Source organism: Callionymus lyra, chromosome 18 (genome assembly GCF_982586985.1).
Source record: "Callionymus lyra chromosome 18, fCalLyr1.hap1.1, whole genome shotgun sequence".
NCBI lineage: Eukaryota > Metazoa > Chordata > Actinopteri > Syngnathiformes > Callionymidae > Callionymus > Callionymus lyra.
The window spans coordinates 3,269,743-3,297,553 of NC_141835.1; the positions used below are offsets into that span (position 1 = coordinate 3,269,743).

General features: G+C 44.5%; 1 protein-coding gene across 2 annotated transcripts in view; it reads left to right on the top strand.

Moving 5' to 3' along the window:
• Nucleotides 1-2,151: 2,151 nt before the first annotated feature.
• npas3 (neuronal PAS domain protein 3) overlaps nucleotides 2,152-27,811 on the top strand; it is a 63,909-nt gene continuing 38,249 nt past the window's right edge. Inside the window, exons 1-3 of one of the 2 annotated variants that reach the window (XM_087779644.1) lie at nucleotides 2,152-2,632; nucleotides 17,497-17,595; nucleotides 21,984-22,228. In XM_087779644.1, coding sequence (XP_087635770.1) covers nucleotides 2,469-2,632; nucleotides 17,497-17,595; nucleotides 21,984-22,228 — 508 coding nt within the window. In that variant the 5' untranslated portion in view covers nucleotides 2,152-2,468. Of the gene's footprint in view, nucleotides 2,633-3,781; nucleotides 4,155-17,496; nucleotides 17,596-21,983; nucleotides 22,229-27,811 lie in introns of those variants that run through there. The other variant, XM_087779645.1, reaches the window with a different exon arrangement.

Consider the following 27,811-nt stretch of genomic DNA (forward strand, 5'->3'; position numbering starts at 1 on the left):
AGTAACAAGTGTATATGTGTAGTATTGTCCAGTCCTTGACTCTGGTGATGTGATAGTGTAGTAACAAGTATATATGTGTAGTATTGTCCAGTACTTGACTCTGGTGTTGTGATAGTGTAGTAACAAGTATATATGTGTAGTATTGTCCAGTACTTGACTCTGGTGTTGTGATAGTGTAGTAACAATTATATATGTGTAGTATTGTCCAATACTTGATTCTGGTGTTGTGATAGTGTAGTAACAAGTATATATGTGTAGTATTGTCCAGTACTTGACTCTGGTGTTGTAGTATTTACAGACCACATGACTCTTGACGAAGTCGTAACTACTTTCATTTGTTTTCAAACCAAAATATGTCCAAACATCAGCTTTAAAGGCTGCTGGACTCACTGTATCCTCTCATCCTCAGTCATCATTCTTCTTTTAGCTGCGATATTTCCTCACAAAACATCCTCTGAAAGTGTAGCAGACTCTACTGAATGTGAGCGTCGTGGCAGGATTTCCACTTTCCCTCCTGGACTGGATCTTTGTGTCCTACACCGCCATGAGGACGGAGGTGTCCCTGCAGCTGCCATGGTGACGCTGATGGTGTGTGAAGGTCTCAGATGAAGCTAAATGTTGATGAATGAAAATGCAAATGTTGAAAGAAGAGAGAAATGTTTTAATTAAGTCGATCACTAATGGATCGTGTGGAGACAGAATATCTGACTCTAGTGACTCTGGTCCTGGTCTACACACTTCTGTGAAGACCTGAAGGAACACAACTCATCAACCTGACGCTCTTCAGTGTGTGTGTGTGGGGGTGTGTGTGTGTGGGTCTGAGAGTGTGTGTGTGTATGTGTGCGTGTGTATGCTTGTGTGTGTGTGTGTGTGCGTGTGTGAGAGTGTGTGTGTGTGTGTACATATGTGTGTGTGAGTGTGTGTGTGTGTGGGGGTGTGTGTGTGTGTGCGTGTGTGGGTGTGAGAGTGTGTGTGTGTGTGTGTGCGTGTGTGAGAGTGTGTATGTGTGTGTACATATATGTGTGAGAGTGTGTATGTACATGTGTGTGTGAGTGTGTGTGTGTGTGTACGTGTGTGTGTGTGGGTGTGAGAGTGAGAGAGTGTGTGTGAGTGTGTGTGTGTGTGTGTGTGTGTGTGTGTGTGTGTGTGTGTGTGTAGAATAGCAAAGGCAAAGGCAAGTTTCCGACACTAACCACAAGTCATGTGCGTTCATCTTTCGGCCAATCAGAGAGCAGGGATTCATAAAAACAAATCTGTCTGACAATCAAATGTCTGCGACTTAATCAAACTTATCATTCAAGCTTCGAAAGAATGGGAATATTTTTTCTGTCGCCGTGGTGATGGATGAGGTCAGAGCGCCGTCGCCTGGCGCGAGTCGAAGGTCAGAGTCGAGCCTCAGATCTGCAGCGACAACTGTAATGGAAGCTGAAGCGTCTGACTGATGATGAATTAACTATTTAATTCACACACACACTCACATAGACACACACACTCACAAGCACTCATACACACACACACACATTCACGCTCATACTCTCTCTCACACACTCACACAAACACACACACATACACACACCAGTGAAAATGAGTACAAAACAAACAGAACTCAATAAAACACACACAAACACACCAGAGCTTTAGATGAAGTACTTTTATGAACCTTATTGAAGTATTTTTGAAGGTATATTTACTTTTTTATCCAAGGTTGCGACTATAGAGCAGTTTTTTTTTTTTTAAATGGCGGATTATTAAAAAAATATCACGAGATCAGATGTTGAATCAAATGTTAAACGAACAGACAGAACTAGTAGATCAACACCTGCTGAACACTGACGTCATTTCCGTTTACCTTCAGGATGAAAACATGTGGTTATAGTTATTGAACCTTCACTCCTCCCTCCTCTCTCTCTCTCTCCATCCCTCTACCTTCCTCTCTCCCTCTCTCTCCCTCCATCTCTCTGTCTCTCTCTCTCCTCCCTCTCTCTGTCTCTCTCTCTCCCTCCATCTCTCTCCTCCTCTCTCTCCCTCCATCTCTCTCTCTCTCCTCCTCTCTCTCTCTCCCTCCATCTCTCTCTCTCTCCCTCTCTCTCTCTCTCTCTCTCCTCCTCTCTCTCTCTCCCTCTCCCTCTCTCTCTCTCTCCTCCTCACATTCCGATGCTCTCCTCCGCCGCGCGTGTCTTCCTTCAGGTCCGCCGGTGCACGCGGCAGGATCGGAGTCAGATGGAGCGACGATCGAGTTCGCTTCGGAACCAAGAGTCCAGAGTCGAGCTGTGGATGCGGTGAACTGGACGAACCTGCCGAGATCCCGAGACTCGACGCGGAAGCTGGTCCTGAATTGGACCGAACTCGGTGTGAGTCCGGAGGAGGATGTGAGCATCTGTTGAACGCACTTCGAGTCACGCTCGGTCCGAGTCACGGAACCAAGACCCGCTCGTCAAGAACCACTCACGGACGGAACCAACAACGTCATGATCAGGATCTTCCCGGATTTCAGCGTCCAGGTGTCCACTGGCCCGGCCGGCGGCGCGGTACCGAATGGCGGCGTCGAAGTGGGCCGAGCGGCGGTACCGGTCTCCGGACCGACCAACAGGACCGCTCAGGGGGTCCAGGGTCTCGGCGGATATCAGCAGAGGTGAGACAAGTTACCTGTCAGTGTTTGGTTCTGGATCATCAATGAGGTCTTCTTTGTAAAAGTTTGTACAAAATGATCAAAAGTCCAAACAGAAAAAAAAGTTCGGGGGTGAGATGGACGTGTCGGTTCTGGTCCACTTTTGGTCATGGACTCCGAAGGTTCGGGCGTGTAAACAAAAACATATAGAAACATTTTTAATATTTAAATCTGGTTCTGAAGAATCGTTTCGATGCAGGATCGTTTCTTTGTCGTCACCTGGACCTGTGGGGGTCTCACGCGCGCGCGCACGCGCCCGATTACCTGAGAGGAACTATTGTTGGGAGTGAAGTCGGAACATAAATCACAACAGAGTGTATCGAACACACACACACACACACACACACTCACTGGCAGTAGATGAAAGTACACACACTCTCTCTCTCACACACACACGCGCGCGCACGCTCACACGCACGCGCACGCTCACACGCACGCGCACTATGATCCAGCCACAGGTCCATCTCTGCTGGGAACAGTGTGTATCTGCTGTGAGGGTGTGTGTGTGTGTGTGTGTGGAAAATACCCAGCATGCCTTTGACCTTGACAGGTCATTGAGGGGGGGGGGGGGGGGGGAGCCCACCGGGTTAATCACACAGAGAATGAATTATAGATTTAGAAGAAAAGGAATTAAAATTAGCGGTAATTAGAAGAAAATGAATGAAGCGTCACGAACATCGTTAGAACGAAAACATTAAACTTTACTATTTATTTTTTATCTTTTTCGTGTAAATGAATTAAATAAATAAAACCTTAAATAAAAATAAAAAGGTCGTTGTGATGACGTCAGTATCCACAAACACTGATGCCGCAGGTGATGATTCTGAAATCACCTTTCCACGCAACCTGTGCGCGTGCACGGCGATGGATGCTGGTTCGATTCCGAGAGGACGCGGAGAGGGAAACGCACGCGCGTGCGCGAGGGATGAGGAGGAGGAGGAGGAGGAGGAGGAGGAGAAGGAGGAGGAGGAGGAGGAGGAGGCTGGAGCTGGACGTTTGATGCTCACGTTTTTATTTTCTGACGCTCAGGACCCCCCCCCTCACACACACACACACACACACACACACCCGTGACTCCCCCCGCCCTCCCGCGGCGCCAAAAGAGACGTCTCGAGCAGAGAGACCAGGATCAGGACCAGGACCAGGACCAGGACCAGGACCAGGATCCTTCACTGTCAGGATTCTCTCGTAACAAGTGTCGGCATGAGTCTGCCGCATGCGCGCGCCCGCCTCCTCCTCCGCCGGACGTCGACTCACCGCTGAGACACACACACACACTCACGCGCGCGCGTGTGCGCGCACATGGCTTTGTCTTAATACACCGACCATGACGCATTGCTGTCAGGACGCCGCGCGCCGCCGCCGCCGCTGCTGCCGCGTCTCCGCGTCCAAATAACCGCGAGGATCAGAGCGGAAGCGGAAGCACCTCCAGGAAGATGGCGCCCACCAGGCCGAGCGTCCAGCAGGACCCCGCGCGCCGAGAACGGTACGGTTGGTCTTCTCACCTGCATGTTCGTGCGCGGCAGGAGACGCGCCGCCTTTTTTTTTTTTTTACCGCCTTCAGGGAGCGTGCACGCGCAGGCAGCGGGTAACAGGTTGGCGTGCGCGCGCGGAGTCATGCGGTGCTTTTGATGTTTGAAGGAAGACTCACCTGTCAATCATCCTCTCATCATCACCGCGGGTCACAACATCCGGAGACACCTGCGCAGGTGACGAGCTGTCACGGCCGCGCGCGCCATCAAAACACAAACAGTTGCTGAAAGTTGTTCGATTCCCTCCTGGATGCCATCGGTGCGTGACGTCACAGGCCCGCTACACATACGTCAGAAACAGCGGATGAGTGACAGGAAGAGAAATAACAACAGTTAGCATTTAGCACGTGCGGGCTAGCTACAGGTGCGTCACGTGATCATGATATTTACAAATATTATTCATGTTCGCAACACGTTCTGGTGAAGAAACACACACAGGTGTAGACACACACACAGGTGTAGAAACACACACTGGTGCAGAAACACACACTGGTGTAGAAACACACACAGGTGAAGAAACACACACAGGTGTAGACACACACACACACACAGGCTTAAAAACATACACAGGTGTAGACACACACACAGGTGTAGAAACACACACTGGTGCAGAAACATACACTGGTGTAGAAACACACACAGGTGTAGACACACACACACAGGCTTAAAAACACACACAGGTGTAGAAACACACACACAGGTGTAGAAACACACACAAGTGTAGAAACACACACACTGGTGAAGAAACACACACGGGTGTAGAAACACACACACGGATGTAGAAACACACACGGGCGTAGACACACATGGATGTAGAAACACACACGGGTGTAGAAACACACACACGGATGTAGAAACACACGCGGGTGTAGAAACACACACAGGTGTAGAAACACACACACTGGTGAAGAAACACACACGGGTGTAGAAACACACACGGGTGTAGAAACACACACACGGATGTAGAAACACACGCGGGTGTAGAAACACACACAGGTGTAGAAACGCACACACTGGTGAAGAAACACACACGGGTGTAGAAACACACACACGGGTGTAGAAACACACACACGGATGTAGAAACACACACGGATGTAGAAACACACACAGGTGTAGAAACACACACACGGGTGTAGAAACACACACACGGGTCTAGAAACACACACAGGTGTAGAAACACACACAAGTGTAGAAACACACACAAGTCTAGAAACACACACGAGTCTAGAAACACACACAGGTGTAGAAACACACACACAGATGTAGAAACACACACGGGTGTAGACACACACGGGTGTAGAAACACACACAGGTGTAGAAACACACACGGGTCTAGAAACACACACAGGTGTAGAAACACACGGGTCTAGAAACACACAGGTGTAGGAACACACACACAGATGTAGAAACACACACGGGTGTAGACACACACACGGGTCTAGAAACACACACAGGTGTAGAAACACACACGAGTCTAGAAACACACACAGGTGTAGAAACACACACACAGGTGTAGAAACACACACACGGGTGTAGAAACACACACGGGTCTAGAAACACACACAGGTGTAGAAACACATACACAGATGTAGAAACACACACGGGTGTAGAAACACACACAGGTGTAGAAACACACACTGGTGTAGAAACACACACTGGTGAAGAAACACACACGGGTGTAGACACACACACGGGTGTAGGAACACACACACGGGTGTAGAAACACACACTGATGAAGAAACACACACACGTGTAACACACTGGTGTAGAAACACACAAACCTGCGTAGAAACACACACAGGTGTAGAAACACACACACCTGCGTAGAAACACACACAGGTGTAGAAACACACACAGGTGTAGAAACACACACAAGTGTAGACACACACACAGGTGTAGAAACACACATACAGGTGTAGAAACACACACACAGGTGTAGAAACACACACAGGTGTAGAAACACACACAAGTGTAGACACACACACAGGTGTAGAAACACACACACAGGTGTAGAAACACACACACAGGTGTAGAAACACACACAGGTGTAGAAACACACACAAGTGTAGACACACACACAGGTGTAGAAACACACATACAGGTGTAGAAACACACACAGGTGTAGACACACACACACAGGTGTAGAAACACACAGGTGTAGAAACACACACAAGTGTAGACACACACACAGGTGTGGAAACACACACAGGTGTAGAAACACACACAGGTGTAGAAACACACACACAGGTGAAGAAACACACATGGGTGTAGACACACACACGGGTGTAGAAACACACACACTGGTGAAGAAACACACACGGGTGTAGAAACACACACGGGTGTAGAAACACACACACAGGTGTAGAAACACACACGGGTGTAGAAACACACACCTGCGTAGAAACACACACACCTGCCCCGGGGTGAGAGCTGGTCACGTGACGAAGAACTTCCTCCAGGTGTGTGGTTTCCACGGAAACAGTCTCGGAGCAGAGACATCAATCCACGACTGACGCTGAGTTTGTGCGATTAAAAAGTACAAAGTTGTAACTAATCCATCTATTAATTCATCTTGTCGTCCATCCATCTTCCTGCGCCTCCAACCATCCATCTGCTCGCTCGCCCAGGAGTGTGTGAGAGAGAGACTGTTGTTGTGCGACTCCTCCAGTGATGCTCTTGTGTAGCAGTGTGTAGCTGTTGTATAGTGTGTGTCTGAGGTGTGCAGGGGGAGACCACAGGGGACAGACACTGTGTTGCTGTGTGTGTATTTTAGTGTGTGTGTATGGGTGTATTTTAGTTTGTGTGTATGGGTGTGTATTTTATTGTTTGTTTATGTGTGTGTATGGGTGTATTTTAGTGTGTGCATTATAATGTATTTCATTTTTTGTGTATTTTAGTTTATTTTAGTGTGTTTGTATGTTTGTGTCGCTGTGTGTGTGCATGTTTGGGTGTTTAGTTGTGTGCCTTTGACTGTGTGCATATTTATGTCTGTGTTTTAGTGTGCGAGGGGATGTTTGTGTACTGCTATTTGTGCGAGCGTGTTTATAGATAAATGTGTTTGTTTGTTGCTGTGTGGCAATTGTAATTGTTTGGGTCTGTGTGTGAGTGAATGTAAATGTGTTTGTGTGTTAGTGTGCATGCGTGTTTGTATTTGTTCATCTTTGTTTTAGTGTACGTTAGTGTGTTTTTTCTGTTGGTGTGTTTGTGTTTCTTAGAATTGTTAATACTGTATTTGTTTTGACTTGTCTGTATTTGTGTGTGTGTTTGCGTGTGTGCAAGCAAGTTTGTGTGGATGTGTGCAAGCAAGTTTGTGTGAGTGTGTGCAAGCAAGTGTGTGTGTTTGCGTAGGCAAGCAAGTGTGCGTTTGTTTGCCTGTGTGCAAGCAAGTGTGTGTGTGTGCATGTTTGCGAGCAAGTGTGTTTTTGCGTGTGTGCGAAAAAGTGTGTGTGAGTCTGTGTTTGCGTGTGCGAGCATTTGTGCGTTTGTTTGCATTTGTGCAAGCAAGTGTTTGTGTGTGTGAGCAAGTGTGTGTGAGTCTGTGTTTGCGTGTGTACGAGCAAGTGTGTTTGCATGTGTGCGAACAAGTGTGTGTTTGCTTGTGTGTAAGCAAGTGTGCGTTTGTTTGCATGTGTGCAAGCAAGTGTTTCTGTGTCTAAGCAAGTGTGTGTGAATCTGTATTTGTGTGTGTGCGAGCAAGTGTGTTTGCGTGTGTGCGAACAAGTGTATGTGAGTGTGTTTGCATGTGTGCGAACAAGTGTGTGTGTGGTAATGTGACGGGATGTTAAAGCAGCAACATCTGTTGAATACACTGTAGAGGCTTGAGCTGATCTCTTCACCTTCTAACTTCTCTTTTCCTTCTCACCCTCTCATCCCCCCTTTCCTCACCTCCTTCACCTCCCTCACCTCCTTCACCTCCTTCACCTCCTTCACCTCCTTCACCTCCTTCACCTCCCTCACCTCCCTCACCTCCCTCACCTCCTTCACCTCCTTCCCCTCCCTCACCTCCCGCACCTTCACCTCCCTCACCTCCCTCACCTCCCTCACCTCCTTCACCTCCTTCACCTCCCTCACCTCCCGCACCTTCACCTCCCTCACCTCCCTCACCTCCCTCACCTCCTTCACCTCCTTCACCTCCCTCACCTCCCGCACCTTAACCTCCCTCACCTCCCTCACCTCCCTCACCTCCCTCACCTCCCTCACCTCCTTCACCTCCTTCACCTCCCTCACCTCCCGCACCTTCACCTCCCTCACCTCCCTCACCTCCTTCACCTCCTTCACCTCCCTCACCTCCCGCACCTTCACCTCCCTCACCTCCCTCACCTCCCTCACCTCCTTCACTTCCCTCACCCCCCTCACCTTCACCTCCCTCACCTTCACCTCCCTCACCTCCTTCCCCGTCCTCACCTTCAACTCACTCATCTCCCTCACCTTCACCTCCCTCACCTTCACCTCCCTCACCTCCCTCATCTCCCTCACCTCCTTCACCTCCCTCATCTCCCTCATCCCCCTCACCTTCAGCTCCCTCACCTTCACCTCCCTCACCTCCCTCACCTCCCTCACCTTCACCTCCCTCACCTCTCTCACCTCCTTCACCTCCCTCATCTCCCCATCCCCCTCACCTCCTCCCTCACCTCCCTCACCTTCATCTCCCTCACCTCCTTCACCTCACCTCCCTCACCCTCACCCCCCTCACCTCCCTCACCTCCCTCACCTCCCTCACCTCCTTCACCTCACCTCCCTCACCCTCACCTCCCTCACCTTCACCTCCCTCATCTCCCTCACCTCCGTCACCTCACCTCCCTCACCTTCACCTCCCTCACCTCCTTCAACCTCACCTCCTTCACCTCCCTCACCTCCCTCACCTCCCTCACCTTCACCCCCCTCACCCTCACCTCCCTCACCTTCACATCCCTCACCCTCACCTCCCTCACCTCCCTCACCTTCACCTCCCTCACCTCTCCCCCCCGACGACTTGTCGCCTTCACATCCTTCAGTTCCCATGAAAATCTTCTTTTGTGTTGAAATGTGAGTCTGGAGTTGAGGATTTGTGTGTTGTGTCCATGTGTGTGTGTGTTTGTGCTGTAGTGTGTACTTGCTCATCTGTGTGTGTCAGCGGTTCATTCGCCACATTAATGAGAACGACAGCAGCTTTAGAAAGACGTTCCAGAGTCTGACCAAACTCATTAACCCACCTCCTCCATTTTAACTCTCTTCTCTTCCTCCTCCTTCGCTCCCGCAAGTCTTACTTCCTCCAAACATATTCTCCTCTGTTTCTGACTCCTCTGCTCTCCTCCCTTGTCTTCCATCTACACTTTTACAGAACCCCCCCTTATCTTTAAACCTCCTCCTCCTTTAGATCTTTCATGTTCGTCCTCCCTCAAGTTTTCCTTTGACTTCAACGAGATCTTCAACATCAAACTTTTTATGTCTGAACATAGTTCAGTGTCTTTGTGAATGAGAACCTGTTGAATCTCAGTGTCTTTGTGAACGAGAACCTGTTGAATCTCAGTGTCTTTGTGAACGAGAACCTGTTGAATCTCAGTGTCTTTGTCCACTAGAACCTGTTGAATCGGACATCTTTGTTGACTAGAACCTGTTGAAACTGACATCTTTGTCCACTAGAACCTGTTGAAACTGACATCTTTGTCCACTAGAACCTGTTGAAACTGACATCTTTGTCCACTAGAACCTGTTGAAACTGACATCTTTGTCCACTAGAACCTGTTGAAACTGAGATCTTTGTCCACTAGAACCTGTTGAAACTGACATCTTTGTCCACTAGAACCTGTTGAAACTGACATCTTTGTCGACTAGAACCTGTTGAAACTGACATCTTTGTTGACTAGAACCTGTTGAAACTGACATCTTTGTCGACTAGAACCTGTTGAAACTGACATCTTTGTCCACTAGAACCTGTTGAAACTGACATCTTTGTCGACTAGAACCTGTTGAAACTGACATCTTTGTCGACTAGAACCTGTTGAAACTGACATCTTTGTTGACTAGAACTTGTTGAAACTGACATATTTGTCCACTAGAACCTGTTGAAACTGACATCTTTGTTGACTAGAACCTGTTGAAACTGACATCTTTGTTGACTAGAACCTGTTGAAACTGACATCTTTGTCCTCTAGAACCTGTTGAAACTGACATCTTTGTTGACTAGAATCTGTTGAAACTGATATCTTTGTCGACTAGAACCTGTTGAAACTGACATCTTTGTTGACTAGAATCTGTTGAAACTGACATCTTTGTCGACTAGAACCTGTTGAAACTGACATCTTTGTTGACTAGAATCTGTTGAAACTGACATCTTTGTTGACTAGAACCTGTTGAAACCGACATCTTTGTTGACTAGAACCTGTTGAACTGACATCTTTGTCCACTAGAACCTGTTGAAACTGACATCTTTGTCCACTAGAACCTGTTGAAACTGACATCTTTGTCCTCTAGAACCTGTTGAAACTGACATCTTTGTCCACTAGAACCTGTTGAAACTGACATCTTTGTTGACTAGAACCTGTTGAAACTGACATCTTTGTCCACTAGAACCTGTTGAAACTGACATCTTTGTCGACTAGAACCTGTTGAAACTGACATCTTTGTCGACTAGAACCTGTTGAAACTGACATCTCTGTCCACTAGAACCTGTTGAAACTGACATCTTTGTCCACTAGAACCTGTTGAAACTGACATCTTTGTCGACTAGAACCTGTTGAAACTGACATCTCTGTCGACTAGAACCTGTTGAAACTGACTTCTTTGTCGACTAGAACCTGTTGAAACTGACATCTTTGTCCACTAGAACCTGTTGAAACTGACGTCTTTGTCAACTAGAACCTGTTGAAACTGACATCTTTGTCCAATAGAACCTGTTGAAACTGACATCTTTGTCCAATAGAACCTGTTGAAACTGACATCTTTGTCCAATAGAACCTGTTGAAACTGACATCTTTGTCCACTAGAACCTGTTGAAACTGACATCTTTGTCCACTAGAACCTGTTGAAACTGACATCTTTGTTGACTAGAACCTGTTGAAACTGACATCTTTGTTGACTAGAACCTGTTGAAACTGACATCTTTGTCCTCTAGAACCTGTTGAAACTGACATCTTTGTCCACTAGAACCTGTTGAAACTGACATCTTTGTCGACTAGAACCTGTTGAAACTGACATCTCTGTCCACTAGAACCTGTTGAAACTGACATCTTTGTCCACTAGAACCTGTTGAAACTGACATCTTTGTCGACTAGAACCTGTTGAAACTGACATCTCTGTCGACTAGATCCTGTTGAAACTGACTTCTTTGTCGACTAGAACCTGTTGAAACTGACATCTTTGTCCACTAGAACCTGTTGAAACTGACGTCTTTGTCAACTAGAACCTGTTGAAACTGACATCTTTGTCCAATAGAACCTGTTGAAACTGACATCTTTGTCCAATAGAACCTGTTAAAAATTATGTCTCTGTCCAATAGAACCTGTTGAAACTGACATCTTTGTCCAATAGAACCTGTTGAAACTGACATCTTTGTCCAATAGAACCTGTTGAAAATGATGTCTCTGTCCACTAGAACCTGTTGAATCTCGCTGTTTTTTTCCACTAGAACCTGTTGAATCTCAGTGTCCTTGTCCACTAGAACCTGTTGAAACTGACTGTTTTTTTCCACTAGAACCTGTTGAATCTCGATGTCTTTGTCCACTAGAACCTGTTGAATCTCTGTGTCTTTGTCCACTAGAACCTGTTGAATCTCAGTGTCTTTGTCCACTAGAACCTGTTGAATCTCAGTGTCTTTGTCCACTAGAACCTGTTGAAAATGATGTCTTTGTCCACTAGAACCTGTTGAATCTCAGTGTTTTTGTCCACTAGAACCTGTTGAATCTCAGTGTCTTTGTCCAGTAGAATCTGTTGAATCTCCATGACTTTTTCCAGTAAAACCTGTTGAATCTCGGTGTCTTTGTCCATTAGAACCTGTTGAATCTTGGTGTCTTTATTCACTAGAACCTGTGAATCTCAGTGTCTTTGTCCAGTAGAATCTGTTGAATCTCCCTGACTTTGTCCACTAGAACCTCATGAATCTTGGTGTCTTTATTCACTAGAACCTGTTGAATCTTGGTGTCTTTATTCACTAGAACCTTATGAATCTCGGTGTCTTTGTCCACTAGAACCTGTTGAATCTCGGTGTCTTTATTCACTAGAACCTGTTGAATCTCGGTGTCTTTGTCCATTAGAACCTGTTGAATCTTGGTGTCTTTATTCACTAGAACCTGTGAATCTCAGTGTCTTTGTCCAGTAGAATCTGTTGAATCTCCCTGACTTTGTCCACTAGAACCTCATGAATCTTGGTGTCTTTATTCACTAGAACCTGTTGAATCTTGGTGTCTTTATTCACTAGAACCTGTTGAATCTCGGTGTCTTTATTCACTAGAACCTGTTGAATCTCAGTGTCTTTGTCCACTAGAACCTGTTGAATCTCGGTGTCTTTGTTTAATAGAACCTGTTGAATCTCAGTGTCTTTGTCCACTAGAACCTGTTGAATCTCGATGTCTTTTTCCACTAGAACCCGTTGAATCTTGGTGTCTTTTTCCACTAGAACCTGTTGAATCTCAGTGTCTTTTTCCACTAGAACCTGTTGAATCTCGCTGTGTTTGTCTACTAGAACCTGTTGCATCTCGGTGTCTTTGCTTAACTTTAAACTTTAAAATATTGGTCGGTCCAAACAAGGAGGCCTCGTGTCCAATATATAATGCGTCCATTGTTGAATTTTCACTGAGCTCCCCGTCTTTGAAACACCAACAGGCGCCGCGGACACGCTGCCTCTCGCGCACTCACTCCGGCTTCGCTCGTCAATTTTTAATTTTTAATAACTTATTGAACGCACATGGATCCGAGGGCTGCGGGATCAAGAAGGCTCCGGATTATTCTGGACTCGTCCACGAGTCTGTCTGTGCCGAGAAAATAAAAGAACCTGAAGTCAGACGCGAGTCACGTTGGAACAGGTGACCACGAGAGTGTCCAGAACTTTATCCGAGAAACGTGTTAACAAGATGGAACGTCACTTGAATTCCCGCAGTGGTGCTCCTGAACTTGATAGAAGATGTTCTTCACGACACATCTCTGACGCTCCAACACGGTTCCCGAGACACGGAAAATCCAAATGAATTCCGGTGGAATCGTCAGGACATGATGAGGAGAAGCGACGAAGTCACGACGGCTCCATTGTTTTGATTGTGCAGATGACAGCGAGGAGATTGTGTAGCGGCGCACAGGTGTGTGTAGAAGTGCGACGTGCATGTAGGAGTCTCGACGTGGTCTTGTAATCTTCCCTCCATCATCCCGCCATTGAACAAATCCCCTGTTATTTGAACAGATGGTCGGAAATCCATTCCCCGTGATAAGTTGCCTCTAGTTAGCATTTAGATTAGCCGCGAAAATGGAACAATTCACTCCCGAGCCGAGCCCACCGTCTCCGGCGCAGGCCGGCGCCCTCGCCGTCTGCTCGCACGCCTGCTTCCAAACATTAGACGCCGGATCAGGATGATCAGGAGGGTCTCGTGGAGAGAAGTTTTTTTTTATTTTTGTTGACGTCCGTGTGTCGAGAAGAGGATGAAGACGTGGAAACTTGTTCGACGCCGCTGCCCTCGAGCAAGGCGCCGCGGCCGAGTCGCTGCTCAGTGAAACGTTTGTTCAGATGGAATCCTTCAGCAAGTCTGGTTACCATGGCAACTACCCCGCAGCCAGCGGTATAGAAGCCATACCAGCCGCCGCGCCAACACAAACACGTATGCGTGCACACGTATACGTGCACATACGTGTGCACGAGTTCTACCCCCCCGATCCTCCTCCGTCGACACGGTCATGTTTGAAACATCGTGTACAAGTCGAAGTCACGGCAGCTCAAACAGTTCTGACCCGACGTGTGTGTGTGTGTGTGTGTGTGTGTGTGTGTGTGTGTGTGTGTGTGTGTGTGTGTGTGTGTGTGTGTGTGTGTGTGTGTGTGTGTGTGTGTGTGTGTGTGTGTGTGTGTGTGTGTGTGTGTGTGTGTGTGTGTGTGTGTGTGTGTGTGTGTGTGTGCGTGAGCACATGTGTGTCCGACCCAATGTTATCGGACTTCCTGTTTCCACTGGCATCCCACAATCCTTCACTCCCTTTAAACAGGAAATGAAGCACCGTCTGCTGCTGTGTATGAGGGCATTGCTGTGTGTGTGTGTGTATATGTGTGTGTAAATTTGTGTGTGTGTGTGCGTGTGTGTGTATATGTGTGTGTGTGTGTGTGTGTGCTATCGCTAATGAAATCGGAGCAGCACTGATAGAGCTGCCACTTGTTCACCACAACAGCAACAACAATCAGATGCTTGTAATCGCTTGGAGGAGGAGGAGGAGGAGAAGGGAGGGAGGGAGGAGGAGGAGGAGGAGGATGTGATGGAAAAGAAGGAGAGAAGGAGAAGATTTTTTTTATACCAGGAATGGAATGACTTCAGTTTTTAATGGCCCAGTGCTATAAGAACATGAACAATGATGATAATAATGTCCATCAAAAGAGAAGGAAGAGAAGGAGGTGAAGAAGGATGGTGAAGAAGGAGGTGAAGAAGAAGCTGAAGAAGGAGGTGAAGAAGGATGGAGGAAAAAAGGATGGAGGAAAAAAGGAGGGAGGTGAAGGAGGAGGTGGAGAAGGAGGGAGGTGAAGAAGGAGGTGAAGAAGGAGGGAGGAAAAAGGAGGAATGTGAAGAAGGAGGTGTAGAAGGCGGTGAAGAAGGAGGTATAGAAGGAGGTGAAGAAAGAGGTGTAGAAGAAGGTAAAGAAGGATGGTGAAGAAGGCGGTGAAGAAGGAGGTGAAGAAGGTGAAGAAGGAGGTGAAGAAGGATGGAGGAAAAAAGGAGGGAGGTGAAGAAGGAGGTGGAGAAGGAGGGAGGTGAAGAAGGAGGTGAAGAAGGAGGGAGGAAAAAAGGAGGAATGTGAAGAAGGAGGTGAAGAAGGTGGTGAAGAAGGAGGTGAAGAAGGCGGTGAAGAAGGAGGTGAAGAAGGCGGTGAAGAAGGAGGTAAAGAAGGAGGTGTAGAAGAAGGTGAAGAAGGATGGTGAAGAGAGAGGTGAAGAAGGAGGGAAGAAAAAAGGAGGGAGGTGAAGAAGGAGGTGAAGAAGGCGGTGAAGAAGGAGGTGAAGAAGGCAGTGAAGAAGGAGGTAAAGAAGGAGGTGTAGAAGAAGGTGAAGAAGGATGGTGAAGAAGGCGGTGAAGAAGGAGGTGAAGAAGGAGGTGAAGAAGGATGGAGGAAAAAAGGAGGGAGGTGAAGAAGGAGGTGGAGAAGGAGGGAGGAAAAAAGGAGGGAGGTGAAGAAGGAGGGAGGAAAAAACGAGGAATGTGAAGAAGGAGGTGAAGAAGGTGGTGAAGAAGGAGGTGAAGAAGGCGGTGAAGAAGGATGGTGAAGAGAGAGGTGAAGAAGGAGGGAAGAAAAACGGAGGGAGGTGAAGAAGGAGGTAAAGAAGGAGGTGAAGAAGGAGGGTGTGTTGAAACTCAAGCGGTCAGAGATGAAAGGATGGTCAGAGGAGGATGAACGTGTGTCTCGGAGCGATTTATAAAAAATGAAAAGTTAATAACTTTCCTTATTTGAACAATATTCTGAGGTCATTCTCCGCCGCGTCCTTCACGACCGTCGCTCTCCTGTTTCTCACCGAGTCATGGAGGTCGTTTCTGATCCAGAGATGATGGACGAGTTGATGGACAGGTGTCGTCTGATGAACCAGGAACGTGATGAACAACTGTTGTGTGTCGATGATGAGTGTTCGTGAACCTTCACTGCACCTGTGTCACACTCACGGTGACCAGGAGGAAGAATGACTGTGGAATTGTGGGAAAAGAAGGTTTCAGGTCCAGCTCCAGAGGTCGTGACCTTCATGAGTTCACTGTGGTCAGTGTCATGGAGAAGCTGAGCTAACATTACATGTTGCAGCACTTTACTCAAGTGTACCCGGAGTAAACCTCATTTACTGTGTGAATATTGAAGTAGTTTATCTGCACAACTCGATCAAATGATCAGTTCATAGTGATTGTAAGTGTATTTTCACGATGTACTACGATGCAAGGATACGGTATATAGTGATAGTGTAGTAACAAGTATATACTTGTAGTATTGTCCGGTACTTGACTCTGGTGATATGATAGTGTAGTAACAAGTATATATTTGTAGTATTGTCCAGTTCTTGACTCTGGTGTTGTGATAGTGTAGTAACAAGTATATATGTGTAGTATTGTCCAGTACTTGACTCTGGTGTTGTGATAGTGTAGTAACAAGTATATATGTGTTGTATTGTCCAGTACTTGACTCTGGTGTTGTGATAGTGTAGTAACAAGTATATATGTGGAGTATTGTCCAGTACTTGACTCTGGTGTTGTGATAGTGTAGTAACAAGTATATATGTGTAGTATTGTCCAGTACTTGACTCTGGTGTTGTGATACTGTAGTAACAAGTATATATGTGTAGTATTGTCCAGTTCTTGACTCTGGTGTTGTGATAGTGTAGTAACAAGTATATATGTGTAGTATTGTCCAGTACTTGACTCTGGTGTTGTGATAGTGTAGTAACAAGTATATATGTGTTGTATTGTCCAGTACTTGACTCTGGTGTTGTGATAGTGTAGTAACAAGTATATATGTGGAGTATTGTCCAGTACTTGACTCTTGTGTTGTGATAGTGTAGTAACAATTATATATGTGTAGTATTGTCCAGTACTTGACTCTGGTGTTGTAGTATTTACAGACCACATGACTCTTGATGAAGTCTTTCAAACCAAAATATGGTCAAATATGCTGGACTCACTGTATCCTCTCGTCCTCAGTCGTCACTAGGATCTCATCATAGTATTGTGACATAATGGAAGATTGTAAGAAGAAAATACACAGCAGGTTCAGAACACTGTATGAAGTTTTACAAGAAAAAGCTGCTTTAAAAGATTCTTGAGTATCCTCTCGTCCTCAGTCGTCGCCAGGATGCCATCTAGCGCTCGGAAGTTGAACACTAAAAATAAACAAATGCCTGAATATTTGCATTTAAATCATGAATTTAATTATTGATGGACTGTTGATGATTAAGTATATGTGATTATGAAAGAATACTGCGATACTAAAGCGATATATTCCTACAGACCCAGTGATTATTGTACACACAGTAAAAGTACGTATAGATTCATCCAGGACATGGTTTTCATCTTCTTTATTAACAACGCAATGTTGAGTCTGTTGAAGTGAAAATCCTGCTGTTTTGAAACGATTGTAATCTTGTGAATGTCTTGTGTGTCACAGCGACCCCTACTGGGAGCGACCAGCTAACGCGGGCGGCTGCTCCGCCACGAGGCCAAAGACCCTTCACCTGGCGGGCCAGCAGCACACCTCGTCGCCCTGGTAGGAGTTCTCTTGTACTGTGGGGGGTTTTATTATATCACGACAAAACTGGTACTTTTTGAACCAGGCTTCAAGCTAAGAGGTCCTGAAATCAACCGCCTTCTTTTTCTGAAGCTCCGCCCATTGAGCAGCAAAAAAGATTTGATTGGATCTGACGTGTGTCAATCAAAACAGCTGATTCATTTTTCAGTCATGGAATGAAGAAGTGAAGCGAGAGACTCGTCACAGATGTTTGTTTTCAACTCATGTTAGGAGTTAAAAGTCACTTAACGTCTAAAAAATGTTCTCTTTATCGTGTTAATTCACTGACGTACTTTACTTTTATCACTCGTTTCCTGTTGAACCATCACATAAACATTTAATGCATTGAAATACAAATAAATCATATTTCTGTGGCGTGAAAAACTGCCTTCAACTCGACAATACTACACATATATACTTGTTACTACACTATCACAAAACCAGAGTCAAGTACTGGACAATACTACACATATATACTTGTTACTACACTATCACAAAACCAGAGTCAAGTACTGGACAATACTACACATATATACTTGTTACTACACTATCACAAAACCAGAGTCAAGTACTGGACAATACTACACATATATACTTGTTACTACACTATCACAACACCAGAGTCAAGTACTGGACAATACTACACATATATACTTGTTACTACACTATCACAACACCAGAGTCAGGTACTGGACAATACCACACATATATACTTGTTACTACACTATCACAACACCAGAGTCAAGTACTGGACAATACTACATATATATACTTGTTACTACACTATCACAACACCAGAGTCAAGTACTGGACAATACTACACATATATACTTGTTACTACACTATCACAACACCAGAGTCAAGTACTGGACAATACTACACATATATACTTGTTACTACACTATCACAACACCAGAGTCAAGTACTGGACAATACTACACATATATACTTGTTACTACACTATCACAAAACCAGAGTCAAGTACTGGACAATACTACACATATATACTTGTTACTACACTATCATAACACCAGAGTCAAGTACTGGACAATACTACACATATATCCTTGTTACTATACCATCACAACACCAGAGTCAAGTACTGGACAATACTACACATATATACTTGTTACTACACTATCACAACACCAGAGTCAAGTACTGGACAATACTACACATATATACTTGTTACTACACACTATCACAACACCAGAGTCAAGTACTGGACAATACTACACATATATACTTGTTACTACACTATCACAACACCAGAGTCAAGTACTTGACAATACTACACATATATACTTGTTACTACAATATCACAACACCAGAGTCAAGTACTGGACAATACTACACATATATCCTTGTTACTACACTATCACAACACCAGAGTCAAGTACTGGACAATACTACACATATATACTTGTTACTACAATATCACAACACCAGAGTCAAGTACTGGACAATACTACACATCTATCCTTGTTACTATACCATCACAACACCAGAGTCAAGTACTTGACAATACTACACATATATACTTGTTACTACAATATCACAACACCAGAGTCAAGTACTGGACAATACTACACATATATACTTGTTACTACAATATCACAACACCAGAGTCAAGTACTGGACAATACTACACATATATACTTGTTACTACACTATCACAACACCAGAGTCAAGTACTGGACAATACTACACATATATCCTTGTTACTATACCATCACAACACCAGAGTCAAGTACTTGACAATACTACACATATATACTTGTTACTACACTATCACAACACCAGAGTCAAGTACTGGACAATACTACACATATATACTTGTTATTACACTATCACTATACATCCTAGTATAGTGATACGTAAGACAACACACAGTCAAAGCTACATTTAAAGTATTTTAAACTAAAGTAAGAAAGTACGAAAACAAAGGACAATGAGGAGCAGAAACTGAAAGAAGATTTAATACAGATGAAGAGTCTCGACTCACACAGTCACGCTGAGAACACACACCGACAAATGTCTTGTTTATTCTCTGAAAGCAGCAGCAACAAACACACACTCGTCTGCTGGGTGTCGACCCACAACACTGCCCCGCGTCGATCAAAGTCCGACCCACATACACACAAACGAGCTCTGGCTGAGGAACACACCTCAACATCTGTGGCGGCACTAGAGGTGGTCACGCCCAATTAGAGTGTGTGTGTGTGTGTGTGTGTGTTTCTGATACACAATCAAGTGTTTGGAAGATTCACCAAGATTCTGATTGTGTTGTTCGTCAGGACTGAACTCAACAGGACGAACTTAAACTTTGTGTTGTTGTTGTTCATGTGTTTTCGAATGTGTGTGTGTATACTTGTGTTTGTGTGTTCCGTCCATGCATGTTTGTGTTTATAAGTGTATTTACACGCGTGTATCATGTCAGGTGTGTATTTCGGCATCTGTGTGTCTATGTGTGTGTCTGTTTGTGTGTATATACAGTATATGTGAGTGCGTATACAGATGTGTATGTATGTATATGTGTATGATATGTTTGTGTGCTTGTGTGTGTACATATGTGCCCGTTTTGTGTGAGTGTGTGTTTGCGTGTCTGTTTTTTTGTGTGTCAGTATCATGTATGTTTGAGTGTCCACGTTGTGTTTTCTTTGTGTGTCAGTGTTGTGTGTATGTGTCGTGTGTCTTTTTCGTGTGTGTGTTTGTGTCTATCGTATGTGTGTGTTTGTGTGGTCTTGTCGTATGTCCTTGTTGTGTGTATGTGTGTCCGTATAGTATGTGTGTGTTTGTGTGGTCTTGTCGTATGTCCTTGTTGTGTGTATGTGTGTCCATATAGTATGTGTGTGGTCTTGTCGTATGTCCTTGTTGTGTGTATGTGTGTCCGTATAGTATGTGTGTGTTTGTGTGGTCTTGTCGTATGTCCTTGTTGTGTGTATGTGTGTCCGTATAGTATGTGTGTGTTTGTGTGGTCTTGTCGTATGTCCTTGTTGTGTGTATGTGTGTCCATATAGTATGTGTTTGTGTGGTCTTGTCGTGTGTGTGTGCCTGTGGCGTGTGTGTTTGTGTGTTCACACTGTGTTGTTTGTGTTTACGTGTCGTGTGTTTTTCCTGTGGCGTGTGTATTTGTGTGTCTGTATCATGTGTGTGTGCGCCTGTGGCGTGTGTATTTGTGTGTCTGTATCATGTGTGTGTGCGCCTGTGGCGTGTGTATTTGTGTGTCTGTATCATGTGTGTGTGTGCGCCTGTGGCATGTTTGCTCGTGTATTTGTGTATTTGTGTCCTTGTCATGTGTGTGTTTGTGTGTCCATGTTGCCGGTGTTTGCATGTGTGTTACTGTTGAGGGTGTGTGTGTTGTACGTCACAGTAAATATATTTAAAAAGTGTGTTTTTTTTTTCTTGAAATGTTTTTAAATCTTTTAATCATTTTTGATGAATTGAATTCAATCATTTGCATATTAACTTTGTTGTTTATACAAAAACAATTTAATTGAGTTTTAAAATATTGATTATGTAATTACAATCATTTAAATTCAACATAAAAATGTACAAATATAAATACAAACGTTTTCATATTGAATTTAAAGGCTCAGAAGTAAAACTATTGAATATAAAAAGTGTATTTTGAAGTATTGTAATAGTACTTTGTGTGTATCAAGTGTGAACTCGTGAAACTCTGACTCTCTTCACCTTTACCTTACTTTACCTTTACCTTTACCTTACCTTACCTTACCTTACCTTACTTTACCTTTACCTTACCTTTACCTTTACCTTACCTTACCTTACCTTACCTTTACCTTACCTTACCTTACCTTTACCTTACCTTACCTTTACCCTTACCTTACCTTACCTTTACCTTACCTTACCTTTACCTTTACTTTACCTTACCTTACCTTTACCTTACCTTTACCTTTACCTTACCTTACCTTACCTTACCTTACCTTTACCTTACCTTTACCTTTACCTTTACCTTACCTTTACCTTACCTTTACCTTACCTTACCTTTACCTTACCTTACCTTTACCTTACCTTACCTTACCTTACCTTTACCTTACTTTACCTTTACCTTACCTTACCTTTACCTTTACCTTACCTTACCTTTACCTTACCTTTACCTTTACCTTACCTTACCTTACCTTACCTTTACCTTACTTTACCTTTACCTTACCTTACCTTTACCTTTACCTTACCTTACCTTACCTTACCTTACCTTTACCTTACTTTACCTTTACCTTACCTTACCTTTACCTTACCTTTACCTTTACCTTACCTTACCTTACCTTACCTTTACCTTACTTTACCTTTACCTTACCTTACCTTTACCTTTACCTTACCTTTACCTTACCTTACCTTACCTTCAGGCTCCAGGCTCTGAGGAAAGAGAAATCTCGAGACGCCGCTCGCTCACGGCGAGGAAAAGAGAACTTTGAGTTCTACGAACTGGCCAAGATGCTGCCGCTGCCCGGAGCCATCACCAGTCAGCTGGACAAGGCGTCCATCATCCGCCTGACCATCAGCTACCTGAAGATGAGGGACTTCGCCAACCAGGGGGACCCGCCCTGGAACCTGCGCACCGAGGCCCCGCCCCCCAACACCTCCGTCAAAGGTAGGAGGGAGGAGTCTGCTGCTGGTTGTCACGGTGACGCGGCTGGAGGCCGGACGGCGGCGCTTGTTTGTGAGACACAGAAACACACTCTGGCGAGTCGGAGCCGCAGGAGGATCTTTTTGTCGAGTCAAAGTGTGTGTGTGTGTGTGTGTGTGTGAGTGTGTGTGTGAGAGTGTGTGTGAGAGTGTTCACCTGCACCAGGAGGAGCGTGCACGAGAGCGTGCACGTCTGCCAGCACAACAGATGGCATCATTGTCATGTGAGCTTTGAAGAGCCGCCGGAATGATAATGAACACAACCAGAGTGTGTGTCTGCCCGGTGTGTGTTTGTGAGTCTGTCTGGTGTGTTTGTGTGTCTGCCTTGTGTGTGTTTGTGTGTCCCTTTATGTGCGTTTATGTGTCTGCCTGGTGTGTGTTTGTGTGTCCCTTTATGTGTGTTTGTTTGTCTGCCTGGTGTGTTTGTGTGTCTGCCTGGTGTGTGTTTGTGCGTCTGCCTGGTGTGTGTTTGTATGTCTGCCTGGTGTGTGTTTGTGTGTCTGCCTGGTGTGTGTTTGTGTGTCGCTTAATGTGTGTGTTTGTGTGTCTGCCCGGTGTGTGTTTGTGTGTCCCTTAATGTGTGTTTGTGAGTCTGCCTGGTGTGTGTCTGCCTGGTGTGTGTTTGTGCGTCTGCCTGGTGTGTGTTTGTATGTCTTCCTGGTGTGTCTGCCTGGTGTGTGTTTGTGTGTCGCTTAATGTGTGTGTTTGTGTGTCTGCCCGGTGTGTGTTTGTGTGTCCCTTAATGTGTGTTTGTGAGTCTGCCTGGTGTCTGTTTGTGTGTCTGCCTGGTGTCTGTTTGTGTGTCTGCCTGGTGTGTTTGTGTGTCTGCCTGGTGTGTGTTTGTGTGTCTGCCTGGTGTGTTTGTGAGTCTGCATAGTGTCTGTCTTTGTGCTCCCTAATGTGCATGTTTGTGTGTCCGCCTGGTGTGTGTCTGTCTGTCCGCCTCGTGTGTGTTTGTGTGTCCACATCTTTTTTTTTTTTCGTATTCACATTGTGTGTGGTTGTGTTTTTTAATTATCTCTGTTAGGTGTGTGTTGGTGTTGGTGTTGTGTTCAGTATGTTCATTTGTTGGTGTGTGTGTTTGTGTGTGTATGCATGACTTTGTGTGTGTGATCATGTCAGTTGTGTGTTTGTGTGTGTATGCATGTCTTTGTTTCTGTGATCATGTCAGTTGTGTGTTTGTGTGTGTATGCATGTCTTTGTTTCTGTGATCATGTCAGTTGTGTGTTTGTGTGTGTATGCATGTCTTTGTGTGTGTGATCATGTCAGTTGTGTGTTTGTGTGTGTATGCATGTCTTTGTGTGTGTGATCATGTCAGTTGTGTGTTTGTGTGTGTATGCATGTCTTTGTGTGTGTGATCATGTCAGTTGTGTGTTTGTGTGTGTATGCATGTCTTTGTGTGTGTGATCATGTCAGTTGTGTGTTTGTGTGTGTATGCATGTCTTTGTTTCTGTGATCATGTCAGTTGTGTGTTTGTGTGTGTATGCATGTCTTTGTTTCTGTGATCATGTCAGTTGTGTGTTTGTGTGTGTATGCATGTCTTTGTGTGTGTGATCATGTCAGTTGTGTGTTTGTGTGTGTATGCATGTCTTTGTGTGTGTGATCATGTCAGTTGTGTGTTTGTGTGTGTATGCATGTCTTTGTGTGTGTGATCATGTCAGTTGTGTGTTTGTGTGTGTATGCATGTCTTTGTGTGTGTGATCATGTCAGTTGTGTGTTTGTGTGTGTATGCATGTCTTTGTGTGTGTGATCATGTCAGTTGTGTGTTTGTGTGTGTATGCATGTCTTTGTGTGTGTGATCATGTCAATTGTGTGTTTGTGTGTGTATGCATGTCTTTGTGTGTGTGATCATGTCAGTTGTGTGTTTGTGTGTGTATGCATGTCTTTGTGTGTGTGATCATGTCAGTTGTGTGTTTGTGTTCTCATCATCTTTGGATAATTCTCTGATAGTTTCATGAAACTAAAGCTTTAAAATACAATTAAATACATTTGCACAAGTGTGTGTGTTTGTGTTTGAGAAAGTGTGAGTCACATCAGAATGTTCTCCAACACAGTCCTTGTAACCTTAAAATATGTTGTGAGTTTGTCAGTGTGTGTCCATCTTGTTGTTGTCTGCATTAAATACACAACAGTCGACTTGAACTTGAAGAAAACAAAAACATTGACCGAGATGTAATTTCATGAGAAAACAATAAGTTTCTTCTAAAAATATCAACAACTGTTGTGGACTCTCACACATACACTCACTCACACACACACACCCCCCCCCCCCCCCCCCCCCACACACACACACACTGACCTTTGCACTAATTGACCCATCAGTTCTTCAGTTTTGGTGTCAGAGGTTTTGACTTCCTGTCAGAGAAACTCCACATCTGCTGCACGAGCACAAACAAGCCTGACCTTTGGACAGTCCTGACACCAGCATGTGTGTGTGTGTGTGTGTGTGTGTCAGTGTGCATGTGTGTGTATATGAGTACGTCGGTGTGTGTGTATGTGTGTCCATATTTCTCTACTTTTCTGCATCTATATATGTACTATTTTGCAAGTTTGTGATTGTGTGTATGTGATTGATTGTGTTTATGTGATTGTGTGTTTTTGTTCACCCTTGTATGTGATTGTGTGTATGTGTTCACGCTTGTATTCGATTGTGTCTTTTTGTTCAGCCTCATGCAATTGTGTCTGTTGTTGATTATTCTATGTGATTGTGTGTCTGTGTTGTGATTGTGTGTTTGTGTTGTCTGTCTGTGTTTATCTTTGTATGCGATTGTGTGTTTTGTCAGTGTGTTGTGATTATGTGTCTGTGTTCACCCTTGTATGTGATTGTTTGTATATGATTGTGTGTTTGTGTTCATCCTTGTATGTGGTTGTGTGTCTGTGTTGTGATTGTGTGTCTGGGTTTACCCTTGTTTGTGATTGTGTGTCTGTGTTGTGATTGAGGGTGTGTGTTGTGATTCTGTGTTGTGATTGATTGTGGGTGTGTGTTGTAATTGTGTGTCTGTGTTGTGAGTGTGTGTATTTATTTTGTGATTGTGTGTGTGTGTGTGTTCTGATTGTGTGTATGTGTGTTTTGATTGCGTGTGTGTTGTGAGTGTGTTGTGATTGTGTGTCTGTGAAAATGGCTGTTTGTGAGTCCTAACTCGACACCTGGCGATTGATTATGCATGCAGAGCAACAGACACCAAAATGCCACACTTCATGAGACAGCCAACAATCTGGACACACACACACACACACACACTCACCCTGATGCAATACAAATGACAAGTTGGAAAGATTGTGAAGCTACTTTCAGTGTTGTGTAACCAATAACATGTTTATAGAGATGCACTAAAACAAAGCGAGTGTATCGTCTTCTTCTATTGTGTTGTTTTCTGATGATGTAATGACACTCACTGAACCACAGGGGGAGCTGTAGAGAAGGAACAATTGACACCAAATGCACTTAATTATTGAAGCGTTGGTCTCTGACTCTGTGTCGTGGGCCTCCAGGGGGCGCTCACGCCGCTGCCGCATGTTGTGTGTAATAAGTGCTAATTTAAACAGCTCTGCGTCTGTTGTGCGTCTCAGTTTCTGCGGCGCCGAGTAGACGTGGCGAGCAGAAAGGAAACAGCAGTAATTACAAAAGTAATTACCGAGCGCTGATGACGCCGCAGGATTTGCATAACTACGTTTAGACGAGGAAATTGCTTCTGGTGCTGATGTTGCTGGAGACGCTCGGAGTCTCTTGTCCCGCGAGCCGTCGCCGGAGGACGATGATCGCCATGGAAACCGTCCCGGGGACGCGCTGAAGTCGTCGCTGGACGATGGCGTCGACGCGTCCGTGTCTTCGCTCGCCGTCCACACGTGTCGATCCTCGCTTCAGCGTCTGAGACAACATTAGTCAACGTCACACCTGCTCCACACGCCTCGTCCCACATACTGAACAAGTTTGTGTAACACCTGGTTCACAGTCAATACTCTCACAAATACTTTGAGTGAAGGACTCGCTGATGGAGTATTGTGAGGAACATGATCTTCTCTCCTGGTTCTGATTCATCTGGACAGTAGGAGCGAGTATTGAACAGAATATATATGTGTAGTATTGTCAAGTACTTGACTCTGGTGTTGTGATAGTATAGTAACAAGTATATATGTGTAGTATTGTCCAGTACTTGACTCTGGTGTTGTGATAGTGTAGGAACAAGTATATTTGTTTAGTATTGTGGAGTACTTGACTCTGGTGTTGTGATAGTGTAGTAACAAGTATATATGTGTAGTATTGTGGAGTACTTGACTCTGGTGTTGTGATAGTGTAGTAACAAGTATATATGTGTAGTATTGTCCAGTACTTGACTCTGGTGTTGTGATAGTGTAGTAACAAGTATATATGTTTAGTATTGTGGAGTACTTGACTCTGGTGTTGTGATAGTGTAGTAACAAGTATATATGTGTAGTATTGTCCAGTACTTGACTCTGGTGTTGTGATAGTGTAGTAACAAGTATATATGTGTAGTATTATCCAGTACTTGACTCTGGTGTTGTGATAGTGTAGTAACAAGTATATATGTGTAGTATTGTCCAGTACTTGACTCTGGTGTTGTGATAGTGTAGTAACAAGTATATATGTGTAGTATTATCCAGTACTTGACTCTGGTGTTGTGATAGTGTAGTAACAAGTATATATGTGTAGTATTGTCCAGTACTTGACTCTGGTGTTGTGATAGTGTAGTAACAAGTATATATGTGTAGTATTGTCCAATACTTGACTCTGGTGTTGTGATAGTGTAGTAACAAGTATATATGTGTAGTATTGTCCAGTACTTGACTCTGGTGTTGTGATAGTGTAGTAACAAGTATATATGTGTAGTATTGTCCAGTACTTGACTCTGGTGTTGTGATAGTGTAGTAACAAGTATATATGTGTAGTATTGTGGAGTACTTGACTCTGGTGTTGTGATAGTGTAGTAGCAAGTATATATGTGTAGTATTGTCCAGTACTTGACTCTGGTGTTGCGATAGTGTAGTAACAAGTATATATGTGTAGTATTGTCCAGTACTTGACTGTGGTGTTGTGATAGTGTAGTAACAAGTATATATGTGTAGTATTGTCCAGTACTTGACTCTGGTGTTGTGATAGTGTAGTAACAAGTATATATGTGTAGTATTGTCCAGTACTTGACTCTGGTGTTGTGATAGTGTAGTAACAAGTATATATGTGTAGTATTGTCCAGTACTTGACTCTGGTGTTGTAGTATTTACAGACCACATGACTCTTGACGAAGTCGTAACTACTTTCATTTGTTTTCAAACCAAAATATGTCTAAACATCAGCTTTAAAAGCTGCTGGACTCACTGTATCCTCTCGTCCTCAGTCATCGTTCTTCCTTTAGCTGTGGAGGACATAACGACTGCTGCCATCTAGAGGCCGAAGGTTTATTGGCAACACAATGATTGAAACATCACTGCAGTATCATAAAGATAAATATAGTGATATTCAAGTGTATCAGTTCTACTGAACGATGATCAGGAAACACGAGACTAGAATCATGACTCATTATTCAAACAG